This window comes from Plodia interpunctella, chromosome 13, assembly GCF_027563975.2.
Source record: "Plodia interpunctella isolate USDA-ARS_2022_Savannah chromosome 13, ilPloInte3.2, whole genome shotgun sequence".
Classification (NCBI taxonomy): Eukaryota; Metazoa; Arthropoda; class Insecta; order Lepidoptera; family Pyralidae; genus Plodia; species Plodia interpunctella.
This window is the reverse complement of record NC_071306.1, coordinates 9,879,372-9,907,029: the sequence shown is the minus strand read 5'-3', so window position 1 is coordinate 9,907,029 and position 27,658 is coordinate 9,879,372. Positions and strand designations below refer to the sequence as shown.

General features: G+C 35.9%; 1 protein-coding gene across 11 annotated transcripts in view; it reads left to right on the top strand.

Moving 5' to 3' along the window:
* The window catches only part of HDAC4 (Histone deacetylase 4), a 74,416-nt gene that overhangs the window by 12,495 nt on the left and 34,263 nt on the right, over window positions 1-27,658 (top strand). For 2 of the 11 annotated variants that reach the window (XM_053754197.2, XM_053754198.2), the window contains exon 1: window positions 9,120-9,378. The exons of 8 other annotated variants lie outside the window; for them this stretch is intronic. In XM_053754197.2, the coding sequence (XP_053610172.1) occupies window positions 9,360-9,378 (19 nt within the window). In that variant the 5' untranslated portion in view covers window positions 9,120-9,359. Of the gene's footprint in view, window positions 1-9,118; window positions 9,379-27,658 lie in introns of those variants that run through there. One more of the 11 variants, XM_053754203.2, reaches the window with a different exon arrangement.

The following is a 27,658-nucleotide window of genomic DNA, read 5'->3' as shown; positions in this document are numbered from 1 at the left end:
CTAACTAAAGCTCACGACAACGTACACGAAATGAACTTGCAAGCTCGATCAATCTCATTAATCTCGCAGTTGTGAAGTAAAGTCAGTGATGAATTGGACCAGTTTTTTGTACAGTTAACATCACATTTACCTTCCCAAAGTCTGCCGATATTGTGGCGCCATAGAATTAGATACAAGGTGTAACATGATGGTAACTGTATGTCAAGTATAATATCAAGTTACATCAAGTTTTTTACAGAATCGCATTTATGGGTCACGCACTGTGTATCGTGAGACACTGACACGTTAATCATTGAATTACTAGCATTTTGTGGGTCCAAGTTTGTAAGCAGCCAACACATTCTTCGTCGCGTTACGTGAACCTCACCATTTCCCTTCATTTAGGATCGGCGCTATGTGTCTTTTCTTTCCATAAGTCTCTCGTTCCTGTCATAATCGCGTCCACTCCTAACTCTGTAATGTTAGACTATGTTGTATATAAAAGCTTTGAACGCAATTTCTATAACCTGGTCTTTGATGCGGTTTCCATCAAATAAACTAGTGATTTACAGTGAAGGTTGAACACAAGCGCGCGAAGCGATTTCACGCTAATTTCTTTATAATTCCAGCGTATAAGTGTTGTATTGAGAAATCATTGCGTGTTCTAGTGTTTCCATAAGGTTAGAGCAGTCATGGTTAAGCAGAATTCTCTAATAAGTCATTCGGTGACGTCACACTGCGTCAATGACGTGGCAGGAGTGATCGCGTGAGCCAGCGTGTTTCACCTGACTCCTTGGTTGCGTGCCCCTCTATGTAGCGTCAACAGCATAAATTACCCACAATCATTGCAATATCGCCTCTATTACTTCTGGTAATACAGGTATCTAATTATGGACCTAAAGGAGACAACAGGAACACACTAGCTGATAATGATAATCATCTATTAGGTGGCGGTACGATTACCGTGTATCACCGATACACGGTAATCGGTGTACCGTTCGTGTTCCACTAAGCTCCCCTAGGACATGTAAACGCATGTTAGATTAAATGATGTAGTATTTAAACACACTATATTAGAAGAATCAGAGGGCCGTGCAGGAAAATTTAAAAACTGTTGTGTTGACTGTATACATCAACATCAATTTTCCCAAATCCTCTGCAAAACCGTCCATATCACGGCGTCATAAAGACCCACGCAGAGTAACTTTGTTGGCTGTCGAGTCTACAGCTAACCGCGTGTCAAAATGACCCTGGAAGGAACTACGTCATGTGAATAGCGTCCTATTGGTTATGGACAGCGTGCTGTTGACTGTACACGTAACCTGAAATTTCTGAACACCCACACTATGACTTTTAGAAAAGGAACCCGAACTCTGACCTTTAAATCCGAGAAGGCGTAGAAAAATAGTACGTTTGTTGTTGAAAATTGTTGTTGAAAATTACAGGATCCGTGTTATGAGACAGTTCTAGGAAAATATATTTCGCTGCCCTTTGATAATAATTTTCATTATTTGTAATAGGATTTTCAACAATGCGAAAAATGAAATTTTATTATTTCTTTGTTTTTATGAAATGAAGTTTACCTTTAAAATCTTAGTAATGTATTTCTGACATTAGAGTTTTAGCAATTCACACCATTCGATCGAAAATAAAGTTATGTATAGTCCCACTGCGTCCCACTGCTGGGCAAAGTTTCCCTACTCTCCTTTCATAAATTTCTGTCCTTGTTATTTTCCATCCACCTCTTGTCATATGCGTTGATGAAAATATCTGAATGACTATTTCTCATAATTCTCATCTACTGCAACTGTCTTCATAGTTGTCTGGTTAACATATTTACCATAATCCCATTGTCTCTAAACAGTCTATATTTATTATCCTACCTTTGGTGAATTTGTAGTCTAACATTTCAGCTTCCTTTCGCCCCCTGTTGAGCATCTCTTTTCATACGCCATCCTTTTCTATCCTGTGATTCGTCAACAAAATTTTGAATATATATAGCAAACAATATTTTTTAAAGCCCACCATTAATATAATTTGAGATTGATAAGTAATTTTTTTTTTCTTCACGCTCTCCACTTTTTTCAAAGCGTAGACTTGTTGTATCGTCTGCCCATCTCATTCCAGGTCATCTGACAGTCATTTCTCCTGCACGTACTATTAAATTAATACCTTATCCCACCACACGGAGTTTGGAGCTAGATCGCGTACCAAACACCTTAATTCGTAGGTTAACAACTAAACACTTTTTCTGTAAAAATCTGGGCTCTATCTTGTTCTGGTTTAAAAACGTTACCAAGTAATAGCTCTATCCGGACGGAACACTTGCAAGCGTTAACGCCTCTAAGATTAACATGAATGATTCCAACACAAACATGACAAGGACCGCGTTATGTTTTCTCTCTTTCTTACACTTTTGTATAGGGTCATAATAACACAAATCTAATAGATAGTGAACACGAATGACTAAATAGTTGACACGGGTAAGTAGTCCAAACACTGAATATATTTAGGCCGTATTGACGCACGGGCGAGGTGACCATTGACATTTGGCTGGTAGTTCCCAGTACTTCCCAGAGTGACAATATGACTCATGCGCAAGCGCAAGAGACAGTTGTTCATTCATATTGGTTTAAAAACTAATTCAACTCAACAATCTCAACTCTTCGACATGAAATCTAAAATGTTGTTTGTTCATTCATATCGGTGTATAAACTAATGGCGCTAATTCAATTGGATATATTCTATTCGACGTGAAAACTTTCAGACTTTGTCTGGGGCTCCAGTGGAAACTTTTCGTTAAAGGACCACTGGTTCTCTGTACCTTGAGCAGGACGGCGTCATCTATAGCCGCGATAAAATAAAATAAGCATAGGACATGTAACCTTAACATAATGTAGCATGTTGGACCTATAATATGACCTTTCATATTTGTCGCTCATCTCAAACATATCTGAAAGCAAGAGATAGGCGCTTGACTGCTATGGCAAACTTATCGAAGGAAGTCATAAAAATATGAATAAAAAGTTATAATCAAAGGAACTTGTGGACTTAGTTCTCGAAGTTAATTAGTGTGGAGGCTCCCACAAGTTTTATACAAAACTGCAGCAAGCAATGTTACTTAATACTGCTAGATTGAACGCAGAAAGTAGTTTATTTTGAAAAATGGTGTCTTCGAACATAATTGCCATATAGGTATTTATTGAAATTCTAAACAACATATCAATTTTAGATTATTGAACGTTTTGATTAATTTAGATACAACAATCAAACTGACACCGATGTCAACAAAGTAAAGAGCGAAAGTTAGGTCACTGCGCCATTTTCCTTGAAGTTCAGCTTGCGATTCTATATTGGGATCTGCGATAAACGCTGAGCAAAAATACATATGATACCTTGTCGAAATATAATCTCAATGGGTCGATGTACTGATATGTTCGCAAATCCATACTACTTGGTTTCTTCTTTCTCGAATCTCAATTTATGATATTGATTCCGAATTAATTTAAATGTAATTGATATATCATCAAGACCAACTATCCCGTATCGTACAGACTTCACCTATTGTTATATTATATTTACATTTCTATTGTTTTTCTATTGCTTTAATTTTTGTGTAATATACACATAAAAGTATTGCTGCAATAAAGTGTTAGCAGCAATGCATACCCATACCTTGCCCATTCCTCTTCCTCTCATTATCTCTTAGCCCCTTTTCAACGGCTTAGTTTATGAGCTGTACAAGTTAATTTTATCTTTCCTAAAGCAATCATTATTAAGTGTTGATGTGTATTTTAGAGCCATCCCGAATGGCTGGCGACGCAACATCAGCCAACACAAAGGCTAGTGGTAAACTAAATGTCGTATATTTTAACGACAAAACAGCCATATTCCGGGCCATCAGTCGTCAAATTAGTGGATTACTGTCGTAATAATATTTGCGACGTGAGGCGCCACACCGTCAGACTGTATTGTTTATGTTTGTCAAGTACACTGACTAAGTCGTGCGTACGATCATCGGTTAAATTTATCTGATGAACTGTTACTGTGATGACACCTACACCCGATTACACAACACTATTTATAAACAACTAGTTTTGACCCGCCACTTCACCTCAGCAAAAGCGGAACAGAAATTATTACTAAATTATTACCCATATTTTAAATTAGGGGTTAATTTTTGAAGAAAAATGTAGCATATTTTTGAACGGGATTTTCAACTATATGCATACCAAATCATCATCATCATCATCAACATTAATTAATGGATGATCATGTTTTGAAACGTCTGGAACTGATCACGGTGATCGTGCTGCTCACGTGATCTAAGCAATTGAAAAACGTTTATGAGATGGACTTTACAATACACTACCAGAAGTATCTGGGTTCAAATGTCGCCGACACGTGACCGAACTTGAGTTGATGTTATAAGTTACCTGAAGTTGATGATGCTTATTTAATCAATTAGAGATATTATTTTTTTGTCAGGCAATAGCTTAGCAAATGGATATATCTATCTGGTTGTGATAAATCTACTCATCATTTTTATGATTATCTGGGGTCTCTCTTCTCTTACCTAGCCTACCTTGTTGATTCGCCATGCACTTCTGTTTTAGTTGTCCTAACACACAAAAAATGTGGCGCAATATGGCCCGGGATGGAAGGGATTTCTAGAGAAAGGCCCAAATCGATGTCTATAATTAAAAATTGTTCGAGTATCACTGTCGATCTTTTTATACTAACCAGTATTCAAACAGGCATGCGACCCATCTTGGTCACCACAGCCTATCAACGCCTGCAACACCAGATAACTTGTGACAAATTGATAAGAATTTTCAGTTGTAACTTTATCAAGAGCATTTATCGATTTACCTTCGCCGTTCATTCTGTTCGTATTACGACATTTAACATTATCAACACTGGTATCTAGTGATAAAGACTAAATGATAGCTTTTATCTGTAATTCATTGTTAAAGTTTGTCGCGCTGTTTTTCTCCATTCACGTCTCGAAGCGACAGTATACTTGGTCGTAGGTAGCTTTTAACGTTAGATGTATCATTCTGTATTCGATTTAAAGCACAAGCTTTTATTGCCGTATATAGATCTTGGTGCATAAATGGTATTAATTGCATTACAAAAATGTGATGTCCGTGCAGCTAACAGATGAAGAGTTTCATTGGAAGAATTAATCATGAGGTGATTCAAACTGGTGAAACATATCCTTATCTTATGGTTCACATGATCATGAATGCATCGATTGTATACAAAAAAATTGACCAATGGCAAACGCAAGAATTCAGCCTGCAAGATTTTATCCGAATATTTTATTACAAATGTAAAATCTTGTAAAAAGATTTTGAATTCGTAAGAAACGATGTCCTATTTATGTTATGAGTAATACACCATCAAGTATATCTTGTATTCGCACAGTGTCGTTGGTAAGGAAGATGTTGAAGATAAATAGAAATAGAATAAATATTAACGAGCGCTTACTCAGACGGTGACAGTGCTGGCGCCATTTCCCCAGCTCTTCCGTCATTGCCGAGGTTGTCCGTATTTTTGTTTTTATTGTAGAAATCGTAGTTTAGCTTCGTGACATCATGTTTATTAATATCTATATCTTTAGTCTCATTTAATTATCTAATCAATATTCTTTGTTGCAGGTAAAAATACTTTTTATTGTCATCGGTGATGCATTCGGTGAGTGGTGATATGTTTTGGATGAACTGCGGTTTTATGACGATTTAGATCACTATTTATGAAGCGGTGGTGGTCTATGGATCGTAAGGTCTCAGTTTCGAATCCTACTCGTGCCACGTGAGTATCAATACCAATCTGACTCACGTATAGTAGCTTTCATAAACCACAACCAGCTTCTGTGGAAACCTACATACTGGTTGATTTTGTGAAACGATCATGTAAAGTAATACGAAGTCGTATTACTCCTGGCTGAGGTTTCTTCATTCTTCTTCTTCTTCATAGTCCTATGAAGAAGAAGATGCACCGTTATTACATACTGCGTAATAAGAAGATTACGCCTACTTTCATACGCTGCCGCAGTCGGATCCAGATTCATTTGAAGAGCATAGAAGATATAGATAGTGTATTTAGCTGTTTGCAGCTTTAAGAAATCCTACCATATCAAAAAAGTACCTTTGTATGAAAGCTCAAAAACTACCGGACGGATTTTTCTACGGTTTTCACCAATATATAGTTTGATTCCTGAAGAGGGTTTAGGTGCATACGTGATTATGGTTTTACCTGAGAGAAGCCGGTACAGCCTGCTCGTATTATATAATTTTAAAATTTAATGCGGAAAAACGCCTGAAAAGGTCTAATTTCTGAATAATGCTTTGATTGTGTGTGATCGCATGTCTCGGAAAAAGTACCCAAGTGAAAACGCACAGTAAGGAGTCATCACTTAAAATAATCATATTATATCACATCGTCTAGACTGGCCACAATTTCGTTTCAATCTTTATAAAAAAAAATTCGCGGAAAGAAATCTGTCCGGCCAGTGTTTCTGTAACAAAATTAACTGTTATTAGTAAGATTTGGCAAGTCAAAGCCCAGGTCGCTGGATGTGTCATGGGCGTGACGTCCTCTGCGCCGCACGGTTAAAAATGACCGGGTGAATCAGTGATACAGACCTACCATCATTATGTGATATTTGAGATTATTCTTAACTATCTGATCAACTTCTTTTGTAATATCGATCACGTAATCTGTTAAATTCTTGTTTGCGTATTGATGGCAAAACGGAATACGCTAAGCCAATGGCTACTAAATCTTGAAAGCTATTGTACATATGATTCCCATTTCAGGTTTTACTCTGTAATATTTCATTCGCATATTATTTATTCAAATATTTTTATGACACGTAAAATGCCTTTTTGGTATTTTGTTACGTAATCAACTATTTTTATTGGCCTGTTCTTGGTTCTAGGTGGAGGCTTTTAAAAAAGTCTTTTTTTATCATGTTATCGAAGAATATGAAGTATATTTGAGATATTTGTATCTTATTTGTGTTACGTTGTTTGAAATCTGTCGATTTCATTCGTTTAGGCTCTAGGTTTGCTATAGACAAATTTAAAAAAAAAACTAAATTAGTAAACTTAGTTGTGTCTATTTGTTTTCTATTGTTGGTTTTGTATTTTGTTTATTTAGATAGTTAGATAACAACGTAATCCTTACCTATTTACAATTATCATACTTTATCGCATTTGGCTCATGTACGTGTCATGTAGTGTTTGCCATTATCCCCTAAGTATCTAAAAAATCTATTGATACCTAGAATACTGTAGACACTTAGAAATCAATACACAACCATCGTGTATGTGCTTGGCGATGTCGACAACAGTTGTCATGTTGTGTGTGCACGTTTTGGGATTCCAGTCTGGCAAATTTAGGTACTTTGATTACTGATGTTTTAGTTTGTAACCTGTTGTGTATGCCTAAATAAATAAGTAAACAATATTTTTATTAGAAAAAATAAGTCTACCAAAACATTTTTTAAACCAGATAGAAACAGACAAATTTTAAACCAGAACATTATTTTATATTAATTTTAGCTAATATAAGAACTATTCATAAAATGCGTATACGCAGCAGGTGAGAATTTTCACAAGTTTGCTTATAAAATCTAAATTGTAGTCTCGGTTATTACTGACCATCTATTCACTACATTGACAACTATATTTTGCAATGCAGTTAATCATTGCGTTGACTTCATGATAAACTATTTTATAATGATGATATATATCGAATTACTGTTTTATTAGGTTTGCGACGTTTCATAAATACATTTAATAATAATTGCTACTGTAGATTATGTCCGTTATGTCTTGAGCTTGGTATATTTTTTAGTACAGAATAGGATTTAAAGCTAAATACTTATTTCAAAGTATTGTGATTGGTTTTAATAAAGAAATTTGATAAATATGTGTTAGGTATTCTAGATACCACTAATAGTTGTGTAATGGTTCGGTTGATAAGCAAAATCCAGTATGATGCTACAAGTTCCAATTGTATATTTTTAAGGCTCCTAAGAATAATTCGAATCAATTATTATTGTATTTTATAGTCTTATCGTCTCCGTGTGTCTTATGAAACTGGTCAATAATTACAATATTGTAACACCTTTTTAGATATAAATAACTCAAGACTTGGTCGTTTGCAGACAAGTTTTTCCTCCAAAGACCCAACTACGTGTATTTTGTAACGTGTTGAGATGTCCGCTTCGGCACGTGATCACAGGTGTAGTCACAACGTGTAGCTCACAATGATTTACTTCAGTTATATTATTTTCAAACACAACACATATTTACAAAAAATCTGCTATATAGTTGCTGATATTGTGATGGTCAGGAATTTTTAAATTCAGTACTCTCTCTAGCGTTTCGTGTTAAAATCTGCATTTGGGTCGGCTCCTATTCTGTTCTGGGTTTTGTCTCCTATCCTGTTCTGGTCTGGGAACTCATGTAAAATATTAAAAGAAGCGCTAAAGCATTTAAGTGTTTTATCATCGTCTCTCATGTTGTTTCCTATTAAAATACTAGTAGCTCTTCATGTCTTAAAGAAACTGCTTTTAATTCGATATTTTGTGTTTGAAAATTGTAAACGTTAAATAATTTTCACAACTCTTCATTTCAGATCTTTATGTACAATGCCAATTTCCCGGTTCTTGGAAGATTGCATTTTCAAGAAATCCTTTGGATAATATCTTTGTTCTGTGCCAAGTTTGACGTAGATTTAGCGAAACTGCGAACTGCCCTATGCGTCAGAGTTTAATGAGTTTATGTTCAAAAATCTGTTTGTTGGACAGTTTACCGATTTACGTTTTAAATCAGTGAATTGTCCAGCAGACTTGAAAACATAAGTTAGGCGGTCAAATCAAAATAACAATTGGTTTTGTTTTCAATAACTGAGCGGTTGATTTAGGTGCCGTTGATTCAGTTTTGTGAATTCTTATGGTCAGAAACTAGTTCGCCGCTATCAAAATGTCCAAGCACTAGTTCAGTTGGTGTTGTAATATCTGTTTTACGAGAGAAGTGTAATTGTGTTGTATTGTGAGACACTATTGTATCAGTGTATGAACAGATTGGCGAAGAAGCAGCGCCCGCGCCCTCCTCCTCCGCTGATATCGCCCGCGCGCCTCAGTCAGTGTCCAACCGCGATCCACGACACCTGTCGCGTTCAGCGTCACGCCCGACGTTCTCGCGCTGTACTGCGCTGCGGCAGTGCCAGTGTTCTCATAAGATGTTTGCGTTCAACGCAGTGTATCCTGTTTGTGTTTCTATTGTAATCAGTGCCTAAAAGTGGATTCCAGTGGACTATACCGGCCCGTGGAGCACGCGCAGAGGCTCGAACGCTCCCAGGCCATGTATGTCATAAATTTAGGTGAGTCCGCAATTCTTGAGATGTCCGCCGATGTTGGTCCACATTTGCACGGTCTTCTGTGACGCTCAATTGGAACAAGATGGAACCGGTATCAGCTCGCGAAGGTTTGCTTCACCGACACAATATTGCTGCCAGGCGCAAGCCTAGTTTTTTATTGCAATGTATGCAAATTGCCACGAGGTCGGTTTTCGAAATCTGCTTTCACTTCATCGCTACAATGGAATTTTGGATTTACCTTGCCCTCTTTCCTGAAGATACTCCACTACTATCACGGACTTTTCTGTTCAGAACGTTTGCTTTTCGTTCGATTGGCTCTTATACCATCACATTATTATGCATTTAATTCTCGCGATGAGTTGGGAACTGGGATAGTATACAGGGAATGAGTTCCATTAGCATTTACGTTTGCCCCGTTTCTCCTGAACTCGGCTCCGCAAACATCTTGTGCTATTTCATTTCAATTTGTGTTGTGTCTTATTCATAGCGCAGTTCGTATGTCTATGTGTTTTATTACAGTTCATGTACAATGTGTGGGCGTGTGTTGGTGTGTTTGCGCTATCGCTGTTGCTATTTTTGTCTCGCGTCTGTGTGCGCGGTCGCTCTCGTCTTTTGCTTTTGTGTGCTGTGCTGGCTGTATCCGCATTCAATCTCTTATCATTTTATTAGCACATCGTTGTCGCAAATTTTTGAACGTCATAATTTCATGGTTAACTTGATTATGTCCAAGTAGGTCGACAACATTATCCTATATTATCAAATATAAACTTAATTTTCTTCATTTTCGGGTTGTAGTCGTCTAATTATTTATTCACAGTTTATTGTTTCATAATTCATTTAGGTAAATAGGTACTCACCGAACATGAAACAATGTTTGCGTCAGTACTTGTTGCTTTGTTCATTTTTCAATGACTATGTATATGTTAACAATACTTGTTCTGCGTTATAATTTTATAAACCAAAAGCGACCTCGTTCTATATAATCACATTTATCCTCATTATCACGGTTACTGTTAGAATGTGACAATTTGTACTAGAAAATTCTTCATTATCACGGCCATTCTTATTTATAATAAGTTGTATCTCTGTCTTATTCATGAGGATTGTAAGCATTAGTAGCCGGCAAAGGTCGCTTCTAGGGTCACTGTCTCGCTATAGCTATTTATTTACATCTATGATGAAATCACGCCATTCACGACCGGATCTATTTGCATTCGACCGCTAATCGACGTTCCGCGTCTGTGTTCGTGACACCTTCGCTTGGACTTCGCTGACAATTGCGATGGACCAGCAGAAAACATAACATACATTATGTTTTCTGCCGGTCATCGCATTGTTGTGGATGCACCTCTATGTAACGGTAATACGGGCGAATACGCAATAATTTTTGTAAGTTTTGTGTACTAATATGCTACCATTGCTTTGATATATAAACTCCTTAAACATAATTATTATTTGTACTGTCTTTGATCTATTAAATTATTAATTCTTTACTTGATAAATTACTTTGTTATAAGAAAGAATTTGGCAAAATTTTATGTCCAAATTTTTTCAAAGTTTCAATTTTTTTTCAGTAAAGTTACGTACTTTAGCAATAATAATATTACATTTTGAATTGATTGTGTCTACCAATCTCACTTATTAGCATCCATGTTAAAATGCCAAGTATATTATCGTCGACTGACACTGTTATGGTAATTGTCTGCCTCGCTGGCGTACGATATTTACAATGTCTGGTTGGTAACCAAACAAACAACTTATTTTTGATAGTCTTTAGTGTAGATATTGTTTAATATTTAGGTATATGTATTATTGAATTTTTCTTTCCTTATACAGACCTTGGAATTTTTAATCTGCTTATAGTTCTCCTCATTCTGAATTACCAATACACCAAATATAAATGTTTTAGAATCATTAGTGCAGTACATTACGTAGGTACTTATCTTTCCTTGAGACGTTAACAATTTCGGAATATATTCAGATAAAAGTATACATATGCTTAGTCAGCGAAGCGATAATCAAATTATTCCCAACAGTAAACCACGAAGATAGCTACAAAATGTGTGAATCCCCTTGATTGATGCGTACTCATCGATACGGAACCACTTAACGGCATAGTCACACATCCAAACGGCGCTGTGAACAGAGGAGACGCAGCGGCGCGTTCGGCCAGTGACCCGACGGGATCCCTAAAAGCCCTATACACATACATACAGTTGTTCCAACAAGAAAGGCCACCTGTTCATGTTTAACTTGATCAAGTGTCATTTATTGGACATGCTTTCTTTTGTTTGAGGGAAAATATAGTTTAGGAAGGAATTTAATTCGTGTCGGTTGGAGTGCTACTTGTGATTAAAGTAGGAATGGAAACTCTCTTGTTTGTTCCAGTAATAATCCATTATAGGTAAATACAAACCTTTTAGTAGAATTTTTATATGGGGTTGGTGGACACGATTATCTTTTAGATTAAAATCAAAATAGTGAACGACTTGGGCGTTCATCGCTTTTTTGATTTCATTACTTTAATACACACTTTACATTACTGTGTTAATACACACTTTAATGAAATCTATCTATTGTTTTTCACTTTTTCTTATCTAAGTAATAGGTTACTGGATCATGTCATGTCGATATGACATTACGACGACCACAGCCATCGTATCTAGATTTCCCTGTTTGTGAAATGTTTGTTTCCACGAGTATAAAGTAATGTTTATGAAGTAAACAACCTCTGTTTTTCCTCCGTCCCTTCCATCCATACAATTCTAACAAAATTATTTTTTTTGTCATTCTTATGGTGGTACTACTAACACAAATGACACCAATTGATCGCGAATTAGTTACACAACGGGCACAGAGGTCACCGCGACCATATAAAAATAGACGAATGACGCGAGTGCTCGTTGATAAGGTGGAGTGTAAACATCGATGTGTGATCTTCGCTTTGCTCACAATAGGTTGACATCAATACAAACGAGGGACGTGGCTGGATTTCATAGAGATCGTGAATCATGACTTGTTTGGTTTGGAGAAATGGATTAATTGAACAAAAGAAAATTGTGTGGATATCAACACAACGAAACTCTATTTTACATTGGATGCAAATAATGATGAACATGTTAGACTAAAGTCAATCAGGGTATTTTATCCAGGATGGCGTGTTAACTATCACACCATGGAGATAGAAGGTATAATGTAAATTCTAATTTTGTTCTTGCCCTCGAATTTATATTAGACAACTTTATGTAATTGAAATACTAACCATGCTAGTAACCGATGTATGGTACGTATGTTGTTGCTAACGCCCATTCACTAGTGATGTGTTCTTAAATCATAATCATCTATGTGAGATTTCTTTTTCCTGTTTCATTGGTTTATTACTGTCTTGGAAATGTTAAATCTTCATATCGCATTTACATTAACTGATAAAGCAATATGACTAAATGTTTATAAATGAAAATATTAGTTTGAAACTGTTGTATTAACGATTATAAAACTTGAGTTAACTTTATGAGTCTTTTTATTTGTATTATTCTTTGACAAAAATATGATTTTTTTTTCAATATTCCTGCGTTACCCAGCTGGAACCTCACTGAGCAGGTGGACAGCGAACCCAACGATAGATGCGTTATTTTTCCGCGTCATTACGTCAAACTCGAATGACGCACGCGCATTTAAGTTTGGCGACAGAAATAATTACCAGAGATCGTCCAGACGGCGTTCAATTCTTCCATAGAGCCATTCTTTTGTTTCATAGAGTTAACGCTCTTTAGTTTTCAGTGTTAAATTGACAATGTATTGACTCAGGAATGCTCCAAATTAAATATTGTTTGGGAAATACCAGAAACTATAGCTGACTGAAGAAGAGACAGTCTTCGCATTTCAAACACACACTTAATATTTACTTGATACTATATTAATGAAAAGCACGAGCCTATTAAGAAGATGTAGATGCAATGCGAGCATTCAGTCTAGCTAGATTATGACCAGATGTAGTTTGAAATAAGCTGTACTTTTTATCTTAAAACTACTACTACTACTGTTATTGGTGGTCTACATTAAATGGCCAATAACACTGTCATAAAACATGTGAAGTTCAGTAATAACATTTACATGTCAGTCTTATCGTTACTCCTATATGATCAAAGTGCAAAATGTATCAATATCCCTAGCTAGCTGCTGATCTTTCGCACACATACTTCTCTCTTGCACGTTCTTGTTAATGTAACTTAAATTATAATATGTAATTAATTAAATATAGGTATTACATGTTAACATAAAGTTATCACTATAAAATAGACCTTTATGTGTGATTAAAGTGATTACTAGATTATTCGCATGGCGAAGATATTATCTCAAAAAACAATCTTATTTGTCGAGCAATGAAAGTATGTCAACTTATCAAACATGTTTCGTTTTAGATGCTTGTCTAATAAAAACAGCGACTAAGATAAACTATTAGATATGTCAGTTTCATCTCAATTCTTTCTCCTTTATACTGTGAAACTAGAGGTTAGGTAGGTGTCATTTTTTAAAGATCATCACCATCATCGTACATGTAAAATAGGTTTGTATGAGGCTCGTTATACTGCTTCTTGTCATCAAAACCCCAAGGTCAAATCCCCAAAGCGTTTATTCAAGTTTGTTTTAAGACATCTTAAATGCATTGACGTACTTCATTACAGGAAGGAAACTTGCGAAGTAGGTGTGTTGATTTTAGAAATATCCCAACCGCAAAACAATAGGTGTGTTGCATTGATTCACCGGCACGTGAATCCCCACCGGGTTTCATTCATACGTTTTATCCTTTCAATGAGTGTTATGAGTAGTAACACGCACCCTTTCTTGAAATTTCTTAAACATTTCATGCTTGCATTTACCGCGATAGGCTTAGTGAGTAATATGAGCACACTCAACGAAGTCTATTTATTTATGTATCTAATCATATTCAGGATTATTTCCTCCATTCCTATGAGAACCTCGAACCTCGAGGCGCGGCAGGGAGAAATCAAGTCATCAAGTAATCGTATTTACAACTTCTGCTTGATAACTATTGTTTACTTATGATGGAAATCATAAGAAAACATTGTTGTTTAAAAACTGAGATACCATCGGTATACTAAAGAACTTATAATCTTGAGAAGATTTAAAATTAGATAGGCATTAATAATGTTCTCCACGTAGTGTGACGACGAATAATAACAAAAAGTACGTAGATGTTTATTTACTCTATGGATTGTTTCCGGCATTCGTAAAAAATGTAGCAAAAGATATCTGGTCTTTGATGCAGAACTTCCGTATCAGACGTTCAATTGAGACATAAAGAACGATGATCAGCTAATAGAGTTTTTTCTAGTACCAAGAAGGCAATTTTAATGCGTGTTTGAAAGTTTTCTTTTCCAATTTGTTTATTACATACTATTGGCTGTTAGCATCAAATAATTGTTTCCTAAAATATAGTTTAAAAGGACTTTGGGAATAAAAACACCAACGAACAATGAAGAATTGAATTTTGAATATTGAAAGTAGCCAAGAAAAAATGAATATAAAGAAGAAGAAAGATTTTGTGCAAATTTATTATTAAATGAAAAAAGTAACTTGCGAGAAACTTCCGAAAACATCAGTCAGCGTTTGTGGTTTAGTTACTTACTGTCGTCTTTCGAAGGCAACTGGAACTGGTGATGGATTCGGTCGACCGTGAAATAGGATTTTAAGTTGAGATTGATCCGTGAACTGTACGGAAGGGGAAGGAGTGTTTTTTTTTTGTTTAAACGAGACGAGACATTACTGATAGAATTTGATTTTTGAATTTTACCTTCATCAGTAGTTGCAAACAGCGGCAAATAATTGTGATCTTAAAAGATGATCTATGCTAATTTATATGCTGAACGGTGACTGCGCGTAGTTCTCCTACATCGGCAAAAGTTTCCCATTCATTACGTGGTTTGGTTATTATAATTGGGCGTTGCTGCAGACAAGTGGAAGAAAGGTCATTGCTAAATTCCCCTGTGTTGTGTGGGCAGTAGGCGCTGACATTCCCTGACCTTTATGTAGGTCGTGTTTACTTGTATCGAAGCGACCCAAATCACTAGTATTGATTGGCTTATAACACTTTGGTGTTTCATTGATTTAGTTCCTTAGGGAATTGATAAGCCCAACCGACAATAAAGCTACTTTTTGTTCGAGTTTTACGTAATTCTAAATTGTATTCTAAATTTGTTTTAACTAGAACAATATGAAAAAGAGTACTTAAAATTCCTTAGTACTCAGTATCAACCTCATCCAGTGAGAGGGCGTTCGTCTTGCTACTGCTGTTCAAATGAGCATCCCCATGTGTTTACTATTACTTGTACTTTGTCTAATTTAAAAACATACATGACATCACTTTCTATTAAAGCTGTGGCTGTTTTTACTTGTAATATCTTGGTCCACTTTGAATACAATAGCGTCGCACGCACGACGTTTATGTTACTCGTACACGTGCTGTCTATTGTTTAATGCCCGTGTTTGACCTTCATCAGTTTATGACTTTCTCAACTATCTTCAATCAGTATCAAATCTTGAGGTGGTGTTAATTACAGCTTTTGATGTTGCCTATATAGTATATTTGAATAAAATACGACATCAGTTTTATTTGAAAGCGAACTATAAGAAAGAAAGAAAATATAATCAAGCTCCTTTAATTCGTCTGTGCTCTGTTGACTACAACACTCCATATATCTCAACTGTCGACTAGGCCTTTTCCTCGCATAAATTTCCCAACCCTCGACACGTGGATCGTTAATAGGTTTACTGGTCTGGCAATAGTGGCAATAACAGCGTTGTCTGCTAACATTGGCGTTGCGACACGTCGTCTGTGTCTGTTGTGTGCAATGGAAATGTTCTGGGCCCGTCACACGTGTTCGGGTCTGCATCAGTAGGCACCAAAGATTGAGATTAGTAGTGGGCTTTGATTAGGTGAACTGTATTTACTTTTCAAATGTCTCTCCTTCATCCTACTAATTTTAACTATGAGGATATTTCTTATTAATTCACGCATTTTACTGTAAGAATTTCGAGGAAATGTTTTTTTTTTCTTAAAATAAAAAAAATAATTAACTTATAAATTACACAATGCAATAAAACAGGGCAGCTTGAAGTTGCTAGATTATTTTCTTCTTTGCGATGCTTACCTAAAATTAACAGTACCCAAGTACTTATAGCTTCGTTTGTCCATATTCCTACGCAATCTTATCACGTTAAAGATAATATTCGTGAATATAGAAAATAACTGAATACTGCTCTTACTATTATGTTAAGAAACTAGAAATTTTCTTGCAAACAGGTAGCGTTAATAAAGGGATCTAATATATCATCAAATTATAAACCATTTGGTAACTTTCACTAAAATTAAGGGATAGAAGATACCGATCAGACAAGGACAAAGCTTTCGCGGAAATTTTATCATCCGCTGATTGTAGGCCAACGGCCCTGCGCCCTTCCACCGGTGACATCACGCCTAAATCGGGCCGCGATAACGGTACTGTATATCGATTCGTTACAGCTTGCAGGTAATGGCTTCCAGTGGAACAAAAAACGGGGAACATTCTCATTATTTCCTCTTTTACTGATGAGAATTTTAATTTAGTTTTATTAGATCGCTTTTTGTCAGTATCTTCACTCGCGTCAAATATCGTTTTTCATTGTTGTCACAGTGCTCACTCACGCTGTAGAAAGAACCTCTACTAAAATTACGTTCAGTATAGTCTGCGTACAATTTAGAATATATAGGTATATGCTTTGTTTGGCATAGGAATAGGCATCATAATTCAATACTAGAGATTTATTTATTTATTTAGCTAAATACAACGGTACACAATATGTATCCTTTTAAAGTATTTAGTAAGAAAAAATAGGCACTTACAAAAATTTCTTAGAGAAACACAATATCATCATCCTAAACACGTTGACTCGCATTCGTTAATCTCACAAAACTGCAAACAATTCCTGACAAGCGTCTTCCATCCATCCACGAACACACCACACTCAGGTTCCTGGTTCAGGAACGCGTTGAGATCCGCTAGCTAGATATACTTGCGTTTGTTATTACCGTTGATATTTAATCATATATAATTGTAAAATAAAAGGCTTTTGAATTATCTTCAATCATCAATTAACCTTACGCGTGAAATGATACATTTATTGATCTCGTTCGGTTGTTGTGTTATAACAAAGTTTATAATTAATTTATTTTGATGACTCTGAATCTTGGCTTCCGATATTTTCAATAACAACTACAAAAATAAAAAGTCTGTCTCTAATTGTTATCATGTAATCCTTGGATTATTCTATGCCAAGATCTAATACAACACTACAATTTTATTGTAGTCGGAGTGTGGGCAGGATGCGGTAATAACTCGTGTCAATAGTTCAAATACCGAAAGCGAGCAGTTCGCGCCACCTGCCGCTGACACTCTCCAGATTTGGTCAAACATTTGTTTCAATTGGTCGTTGGTCCTCTACTCTTACAAATTTATTGCCCTATGGCCCTCTGCTATTAATTGTTCTGCATCAGATTTGATCAAAGGTAATGCAATACTTGGTTATGACAGAGTAGAGCAGAGTAAGGAGATGGCACAAAGTTTGAAGTTTGCGCAACCTTGCCTTGTTCTACTCTGGTTTTGAGGAGTATTTGCTGTGTTGCTATTGGTCATTCGCCCACTCGCCCGGAAGATTTGATCAAACATTTGCTCCACTTCCCTCCGATTTATTCACACCAGCTCCGCTGAATGTGTTACAAATGTTTGGTATTTGCCTATTCCAGAGTTTACTAGAGGTTACCGGTGGACCTTCATTGAATAATGACGCTTGTGTAACGGTTATTGTTCCCAGCTATATTTATATTAGCTTCATTCATGCTGGTCGGTATGTAGTGGGTATGTTAGGGTCATCGTAATATTTACTAACGGGACCATGAAAAAGTAATATTTTATAACACTGAATATGAATTTAAAATACCTTTCGGAATGAGTCAGTACATCAGCACCTACTGCACGCGCACATAGCTGTATTATGTGTATTTTCATGTTAGTTTAATGTTCATTGGATGTGTTTGCAATTAAGATTATTCTGTTCTATCCAGATAAACAATCTATCTTGGTCGTATTACTGTTCTGATTTTACTTAGTTCAGGTTATACAGCATTTCTTACCGACGATACCATTAGCATTGGTCCCAAAGTAAGTCCTTGAGTAACCACTGATGCAAGAGTCATCAAATTGAAGCAATAAATAGTAATCAATGGGTATATCGATGTTTATGAGTAATCGCATATGGTTAGCGCTGTAACGAATCGACGCGGAATATTCCAGGGACTGGCATGTGAATTTAATCTAGCGATCAACGCAATCGGACGCATCGCATACATGAGTGAAGCGATCGTGCATGATGACTAAGGTATAAGTTTGTTTTGTAATAAGTTTTAAATCGAACAATCTTCGAATGGGACGACCGGTCGCTCGTCCGGCGGCCACTGGACAATAATTATAATAACGAGGTTTAATTTGTAGCATTATTAGATGTACGTCTGAGAACATAGCAACACAGAAATCTCCATGCGAGAGTTGTTGTTACTATATTATTTATCAAAGCGGCTGAAATTATTTCTAATCTTATCATTTCGTGTTTTGGCTACTTATATTCTGTATAATATATTAAGATATTTCAATGTTCGCAAACCTTTAACGCTAAGTGCTGTTAGATACATAACTCAACGTAATTGTATATTTGTTATAATAACTTCTAATTGATTTGGTTATCAAGAATCCGATAATGGCATTAATCGAAAGATGACATGGGTATAGTCGTTTTGCTAACATCAAATTAACAATTTAAAAAATTAAGACTGACCGATTGTCCTTGTGTATGCAAAAACACTCTCATCAGTATGCCTTACAGAAATAAGAACATTATATATAATCATCACTGAATAAACAAGAGTCTCTTTACGGTTTCTTATCAGTTTGATAGGTTATTAAACATAATGTATCTCCGAAACGCAAGCTAGTGGATGTAACGTTGTGATAGGTCGGCGGAGACCATTTCCGCTAGTGGTTTGGCGCTTTGGTGACGTTGTAGTATATCTGGTCCCTGGCTCCCGTGAGTATTTTGGAATTCTGGACAGCTTGTAGCATTCCACGTGAACAGTATATAACTTGAATATTCAGCAATTCCATCGCCATTATTACCGTCCAGCAAAATAAAGAACCTTTCTAAAATTCTAAAAACTAACGTTATACAATATCAGTAACAGTACAGATTCTTATTTATAAATTGGGACAGTAAAATTATTCTTGTCTTTATTTAACTTCGAAGGACGGTATGCTAGCAATGCTTGAAAATTATATTAAATTTATACAACTATTGCTGCGGCATAGTCAAAATGGATATTGGCTTCCGTCTCTATTTTTAACCCCCGACGCTAAAAGTGGGGTGCAGTGCTATAAGTTCAACGTGTCATCAGCCATGTTTCATGAAAATCGGTTCAGCCTTTCAAAAGTTGTAGCGAAATTAATATTGAAGGTCGGTTTTTTTTTAATTTGTCTAATAAATAAACTTATTTTTACCCTTGACCTCTCCTTTGCAACCCATCAGGTTAAATTATTGATTAAAAAAAACTAGTCACTAGACCACTAGTCGCACAGACTAGTTCAAAACTTCAAACAATTAACTTGTGTCTAATTATCATAATAAATAAATAAATAAATCGGAATGTGTCGATCGAATGTTACTAAATCGTGTTGTGTGTTGCGTAGCCTGACCTGGGGCTCGGCCGCCCACGCCGGCGGACTCGGAAGGTCTGGGTTACGATGACGTGGAACTGACATCAACAGGTGGCTACGAGTGATACACGACTGGGGCTTGTTCAATGGTATTGAAGCCTACTTCAGACTTCAACTGCTGAGGAACAACGAGAAAATTTCTGAGAGAAAATGTGCATTAAATAGTTATGGTCGATTCGTACATGGGCCTTGAAAACATTATGCTTCTTCTTTATTTAACCGCGTAGGCCAAGTCGGATCTATTTATTAAAAACCTAAAAGATTTTTAATATTGATATGATAATAACTTGCGTAATAACTTAAGACAGAAGGTCCCTTAAGTAGGGACTAAATAATCGACTTGGTATTACATGGATCTCAAAACTTTTCACGGTAGAACAACTGAGCTGCGAGACTTGGGTTTTTTACAGCATGTGTTTGATGGCATTTCCCTTTTCCTGATTTAAGTTTGATCCGATTTACAAATAGATGAAAAAGTTGACCCTATTCGTGTTTTCAAATGTTTGCGTGTTGTATAAATAAAGTTTAATTACGACTTCCGCTCAATTACACTGGGCGGGGCGGATATCCAGAAGGGCGGGCGGATGCTCAACAATGAGGGGCGGAAACGCGGGCGCATGCCGAGAGACTATTTTGGCGTGTTGTTTGGAGTATTTAAAAGTACTTATACAAATGTTCGCTTTTTAAACTTTCGCGATTTGAACACGTCACTTCATAGTATAAAATAAAGTAGCTTTCCGCTGTCTATCTGTTTGTCCCTATGTATGCTTTGTTCATTAAAACTATGTAACGGATTTAGATGCGTGTTTTATTAACATGTGTTATTCAAGAGGTCGGTTTAGGTAAATATAAAAATTGGTATTTAGCTATTTTACCAGCCAGTAACATTGACTAGAAATATCTAGTTTTACACAAACAATACAGGTATGCAATGACAAGTATTTTTTTTAGTTTGTCTCGAATTTCCAATTTTGAATAAACAATGTACTTACGTGCGTGTCAAATAGTCTGTTCTATACTTTTCTAGATTTTTAAGTGAAAAACAATATTTTTGTAAAAGCACGTTCACGTATAGTTTCAAATTCATTTATTTCTTTAACAAAATGGTACGGTGTTTTCCGTTGATATCACGCCCACGTGACCCGTATTTTCATTAACAATGTCTATTCGTCACGTTAGTTTTAATCAAATTACAAAAAAAATATAAGTATATGTAAGTTCAAAAAAATCTTAGTTTCTCGCGTAGTTGGAATTGTAGATGAGTAACATAAACAAACATATGTTATTTTACTGGAAAACTTACTAGTTCATTCATTGAAACATTTAAAACAGTACAGTTAATACTTTTAAATCTGTAAACATCTAAGTACGAATGGACGCAAAGGTTTGAACAAAATTTTACATTCATGCTTTTAATGTTGTATTAAATGAAACGCGCAAATGCGAGCAAATGCGCGATCACACGCTAGTTTCAACTATAAATGGAATCTAATAAAATTAAAAAGCTATATTCCATTTATGGCGCTATCCGGAGCGTCTAAATCGGTAACGTTTGTATGGCCGTCTGTCTATAAACGCGAGCTATTCTGGTCGGGCTATATGCGGAGCGGCTCCCGGCTCGGTATAATTAGAGGCAAACGATCCTGAATGTATGGTGTTCGCACCTGATTGGATGCGCGCCAGAGCAACCTGGACCGGTCAAGTGCGAACCAGGCTTGATGTTTATTAGATTTTGAGGAGATTAGGAGAGCTAGCTGAAAGATCTTGAGAATTTTGGGATCAAAATTACCGTGTGCTAGTACAGGTGTTATACTGCCCATACTTCCATAATTTACTGTTTGCATCAATATTCGGCCGACCCTTTTGGTATGATTGATTTGAGTACTCATGTTTCAGAAGAAGTATGTAGTAGGGGACGTTGAGAGAAGTCAACGCCCCCTTGCTGCAATGAAAATGAATTAAATCAGGCGAAATGATATTAGCGTTATAGCAGAGTTCCTTTCGCAATTTGCCTTGGGCGTTACTCGTCATGGTTGCACTGACTTAGATGCGGCCTTATGATCTAGATGCCTGGTCTACACCAGGCAATTTTTTGTAATTTCTGTTAACATGTACGGTCTTTTTGTTTCAATAAAATATCGGTTCGATGATTTTGATAATGTTTTATGCAAAATAGTTTTGCTATTGGCGGTACGATAGAATATTTGTCTAGCCTATTCAAAACAAATTACGAATGCAAGCATTGCGCAACGACAGTCAATTAGTATTTAACAGCGTAGTGCGAAAATAAATACATGGCCATGCCAAAGAAAATATTTTTCTCGTTACAGGGCTTTCCGATGGAGGCGTGTCTTGCTATCCATTTGTATTCGTTGGCCAACTAACCGCTAGTCCCTTGTATGTATGCTATAGTTACGATTACGATAGTAGATTTGTTCTTCGTGGACTGGTAAAACAATAGCTAATTCATACGGTCACAGATTGTCGACATCCTTCAGCTTCGTATGATTCAGGACATCTTCAAGTTGCAATGTGAATTATAGAAATGTTCCAGATAAGCTGTTTCAATCGAGTGTTCCTAACAATAATAATTGTTAGGAACAAAGGGTTTCCAACCGAATTTTTATGTCGCCATTCAGTGTCTTTATTGTATTCACGCGTAATGGATGTTTCTATATCATCGATAGCCTTTGCTACGATCATATCATGTTCTGACACACTTCCTTTATCCTCAGACAACTCTGCTGTCCATGCATCCATATGTCTGCAAACGTACACAATTGCCTTTAACTATTCATGGTAAATTTCATCGTGATCCCTGGCTCCGATAGCCTTTGCTGCGATGTTATCGTGGTCTGCGGTTACACTTCCTCTATCGTCAGACAGCTCGGCTCCACATGATTGAAGATCACTAGATATACACAGTCAAAAGCAAATCATCCTATCTACATTTGCTGTTTTTACTAATGTCTAAAGGTCCATATAGATTACTTGACGAGTCAAGTCTACATTTGTATTTAAAAAATGGGTAGTATTATCATGACCCTTGTCATGTTTTGATTTTGATAGACCTTTGCTGCGATATTATCATTCTCTGCTACATTTCCTTTATCGACAGCTCGGCTTCATCGAGTCTAATTATGTCTATGTGGGTAAATCAGTAGATGTACTACAATTGATATTTTTTTGAAAGATTAATTTCTTTATGATATGAGTTTGCGTCTGATTACTAATGACTATTTTTGGTTTCATTTGCATTAAGTGTACCTGTACACTTTAACTGTAACCTAAATCTTTATCTTTTCATCAACGAATATGTATATTGTTCTTCCTAGACAACGCGGCTCCAAAAGTTCGTCTTCATAAAATTCTCCTCCAAAAATTCTCATACACAATGTATATGTAGACAGACGAGAATGTAAACAATCGTATATAGTTCGCTGAAATCTATCCAACGTTCAGCTATTTTAAGATCATTGCTTCCTGAGCAATAAATTGTTGTAATGGGGTTGTCAGTTCACACCCAACTATGACTCTTATTACAAGCGTGTTACCCCACGACTAAAATTCGTTAGAGGCTAATGCGTATGCACAGTTATTTACAAAATAGCTTGACCTATTTGTATGATAATACGTAATGTTATATACAGTTGTATGTATGTACAGGGGTTGCAGTTTATCAGACATGGTTTGTCATAGTAGTAGTTCATCAGGGAATGCTGTTAGCTTACCATTTTAGTTTTTTGTTTTATTTATATATAAATATTTTAAAATACGTATGTAGTAGTTGTTGCTGTAGCTGCTTCAAGACACGTACTCGTATTGGGTCAAAATAGGAAAAAAATTCTCATTCAGCGACATTGTTTACTTTGCTCGAATAAGAAAACTAAAAATATAGCTCTCAGAATATGAGAGATCTGTTTCGTAATATATTTAGGCACAAACACTTTTACTGCTCCTTATTACGCCGAGCTTGGCACACGACAATGGCTGCCTCTGTCGAAGCGCTCGCATCGTTAATTCCGCTATAAACTGTGAAATTGTTATCTTTCTGTTTATCTAGACGCTAAATGCGTACTTTGTCTGATTTACAGCCGACATGGCCGATCAGAAATTCGCTATTTGCAACTCACGTGTTGGTAAACTCTGCAACTCCAGGTAGAGGTTACAACTCTCCAACTTCCGAAGCTTTAGAATAAAAAGTCTTTCCAAGTTTTACTCTACCTGTATCAAATGCATCTAGTAGATCACATCTATCTTCCTTGCTTCAGTAATTCATTCGACCCTACTCTCCTACTTTTAAATACTATACATTGAGTAGTCTAAAATGTCAAGTGTCTGCGCACTGTCTTCTATAAACAAAATAGATTCGTTTGAAATGAGCCAGCCCACCTCACCGTTTGACAAATGCGATGCTAGTTCGAGCATCTATATTTAGAGGTTAGGTGTGAGCTTCGCGAATAATTCAATTTGATAGACCAGCCCATCACTTAGTATCTTCGGAAACGTTCTCAATTGCTAGTTGCACACAAAAATATTATCATTACCTGCACTGTCGATACTAAAGTACCTAAGTTTTTGCTTCTGACTAAATTTTAGTTAAATTTAACGCATTACTTATAGTGTATTAAATATAACTAAAAATTTTAATAGTAATACCGATTAATGAAATGTGCCTAGCTCAATGTTGGTTTCTTTAGAAACTGTACTGTAACGCCACAAGCGAATGAATTATCAACTGTTCTTTATTACTGGTTCGGAAGATTTTTTCTGCAACCATTTAAATGATGTAGTTTAACAATAAATATTTCTTTCTTTATTTTTGTTTGGTCCATAGTTATTTTAGTACCATCAGATGACGTAATCTTGCATCATTCATTGAATCTTATATTTTTATATCAGTCTAATTATTAATATTTGTAACGATTTCCTAAGAACCCATATTTATCTTGACAAAATGTTATAATGGTGATACTTTTAGCTCGTCATCGTTATTAACGTATTGCTTTAACGCATTAAAAAAATCCTTAGACATAGCTAGATTTGTTCGGTCTGTATCCGTAAACATACAATTATAATCAAATATAATTATAATCAATCACCTTAGACCAAAACAGTTTTCGAATATGAATAGTAATCGTTTAAAAATATTGCTTGTCAAATAAATATCGGTTAAGATGTCTTCATTAGCGAGAACTCATAGCAGTTATGGTTAAATAAATTTATATTATTCCAATTTCTTGAAAGGAACTACCTACAAGATTCTAGAATTACTAAGTGTACGAAGCCTTGACCGCGTTGCAGCAGACTGTGAGTCGCCTGCATCAAAATCGCGTCTCATTCGGCCTGTGTCTTGTGAGCGATTATCAATAATTTTTGTGTCTTAGAATATAATCATCGGTACTTGAGCCACGGAAAATATTCAACGCAATTTTAGTTTTTCATGTAGAATTCAAATCATTATAAGATCAAAAAGTAATATGGTTAAAATATATCGATAATAGTATTGTCAACCGCAAATGTTTGTTTTACTTCCAAACTAATATTTTCTCTATCATCTTTCTTTACTTTTCCCATTTTTACATAAAATTACATCATAATGTGTGCTTCTTTCACGGATCTCTATTTACAATCGTCTTTTATTTAATTCAATCCATTGCCTTTTCTCATTTTTCTTTATACAAGGTATATTTGTTCTATTGTCTTTTTTCGCACGGCCTTTCACTCGAAAGCCCGAAACAACAGAACAAGCACTTGAAAACCTATAAATTCCCAGAGATCACGTGGCGTGTTGTAACAGTAACCGCTGAGCAAGGTGATGCACCAGAATAGTGCACGTTGCAACACGACGTGGCCAAGGTCCGGCGATCAAATTAAACTGAACCACACGTTAACTAGCCTCACCCGGCTCGACAGAAGCTTGATTCTGTCAACCATTATCAGCCATATTTAAAAGAACGTTTATTGTTCATTGTCTTTATCCACCTTATACCGTTCTCTGGAGTTGACTGAGTGGCGTCCTGATCACAAAGGCTGCGGTGACCACTTTACATAAAGTGGGCCGTTGTTTACTTGCTCGGTAGTATAAAAAATCTTTCAAATATAAATCGATACGAACTCTTGTATAATACATGTTATGCAATAGACACTGACACGCATGCTTCAAGGTTTTAGATGATTTTGAACGGACATGCACTAACTGTTACATTAGAGGCGCGTCACGTGGTGTAGTTTGATGCTGTGTTGACACGCGAGGTTGCCCTTTAAATATTATTTGAACTTTGGGTAATTTATTTGATATTTTTGGTTATTCATTCAAAATTTAAAAACATTGTTCTACTCGGTGGAGTTCTATCCATCCTCTCTCTATCATCATCAATCAATTAATTTAAGAACTTTGTTCTTGTCGGTGGAGTATTTTCCATCTAATTCCTCTATGTTCAGTCATTATTTTTATTATATTCGTGTTTAATTTGTCTCTCGTGTTTAAATCTCGCTGAAATTGGATAAGTAGACATTGTTTTGTTACAGAGTTTCCTTTGGCAGTACTTGTATCAATGTCCTATGACCAAATTTAGGCTTAAATATTGTATATCAGAATAATATTTGATTGAGAAACCAGCATCGAAACTTTGGTTTCCGTAACGACCGAAGGGTTGATAATATTGCATTATTGCCTTTGTATCCAAATAAATCGGAATTTGAGAAAGTACATGACATTTACAAATAGAAAATATTTTACATTTAGCATTTAAAAATTAAGATAACAACACTTGACGTGACATTTTGCATAAAAATGAGCCAGATGTTAGGTTATTAATGGGGTAATTGGCCTGTTGAAGGTCAGCATTGTCTTGATCTTGACACAATCGATCAGAGAAAGTGTATAATTAACGGCATGTTTGTCGACTAAAGGTCAAGAAGCTACACAAAGCATAACATGCGACGGTACGTACATGCATAGGTACTTAAGATTATAAATATGTTAATAAAACATCTTGATGGCGAGACATGCAGATCCTTACTATTGTGTATAACACCTTTTTTTTACTCTGTTTCATGTAAATAATTTCGTTATCATCACAAAAAGAATAAAGTGTGCAGAAACATATTTTATGAGCTTTCATTTAATTTTAAAAGTTTTGAGTCTATGGAATTTGCAAGTTTTGATTCACTTCTCTCTTACTATTTTGGACTTATTATTTTTTGATTAAAATTATTTTCTTAATTATTATGATTAAACTGAAGATTGACCTTGGTCTGACGAAGAAGACGAAGGTGAAGAGGAAGGATAAGGGATGTACGAAATCTTATTTCATACAAAATTACTCACTGACTGACTTATGACACAACATAAAGTATAATTTTTCTGATCTGTTTTTTTTTTCTGATTATATCAGCTCTATCTTGCAATGTTTGGCGTCTTTTTTTTTTTTTTAAATTAAGCCTTCACAGGCACTTTT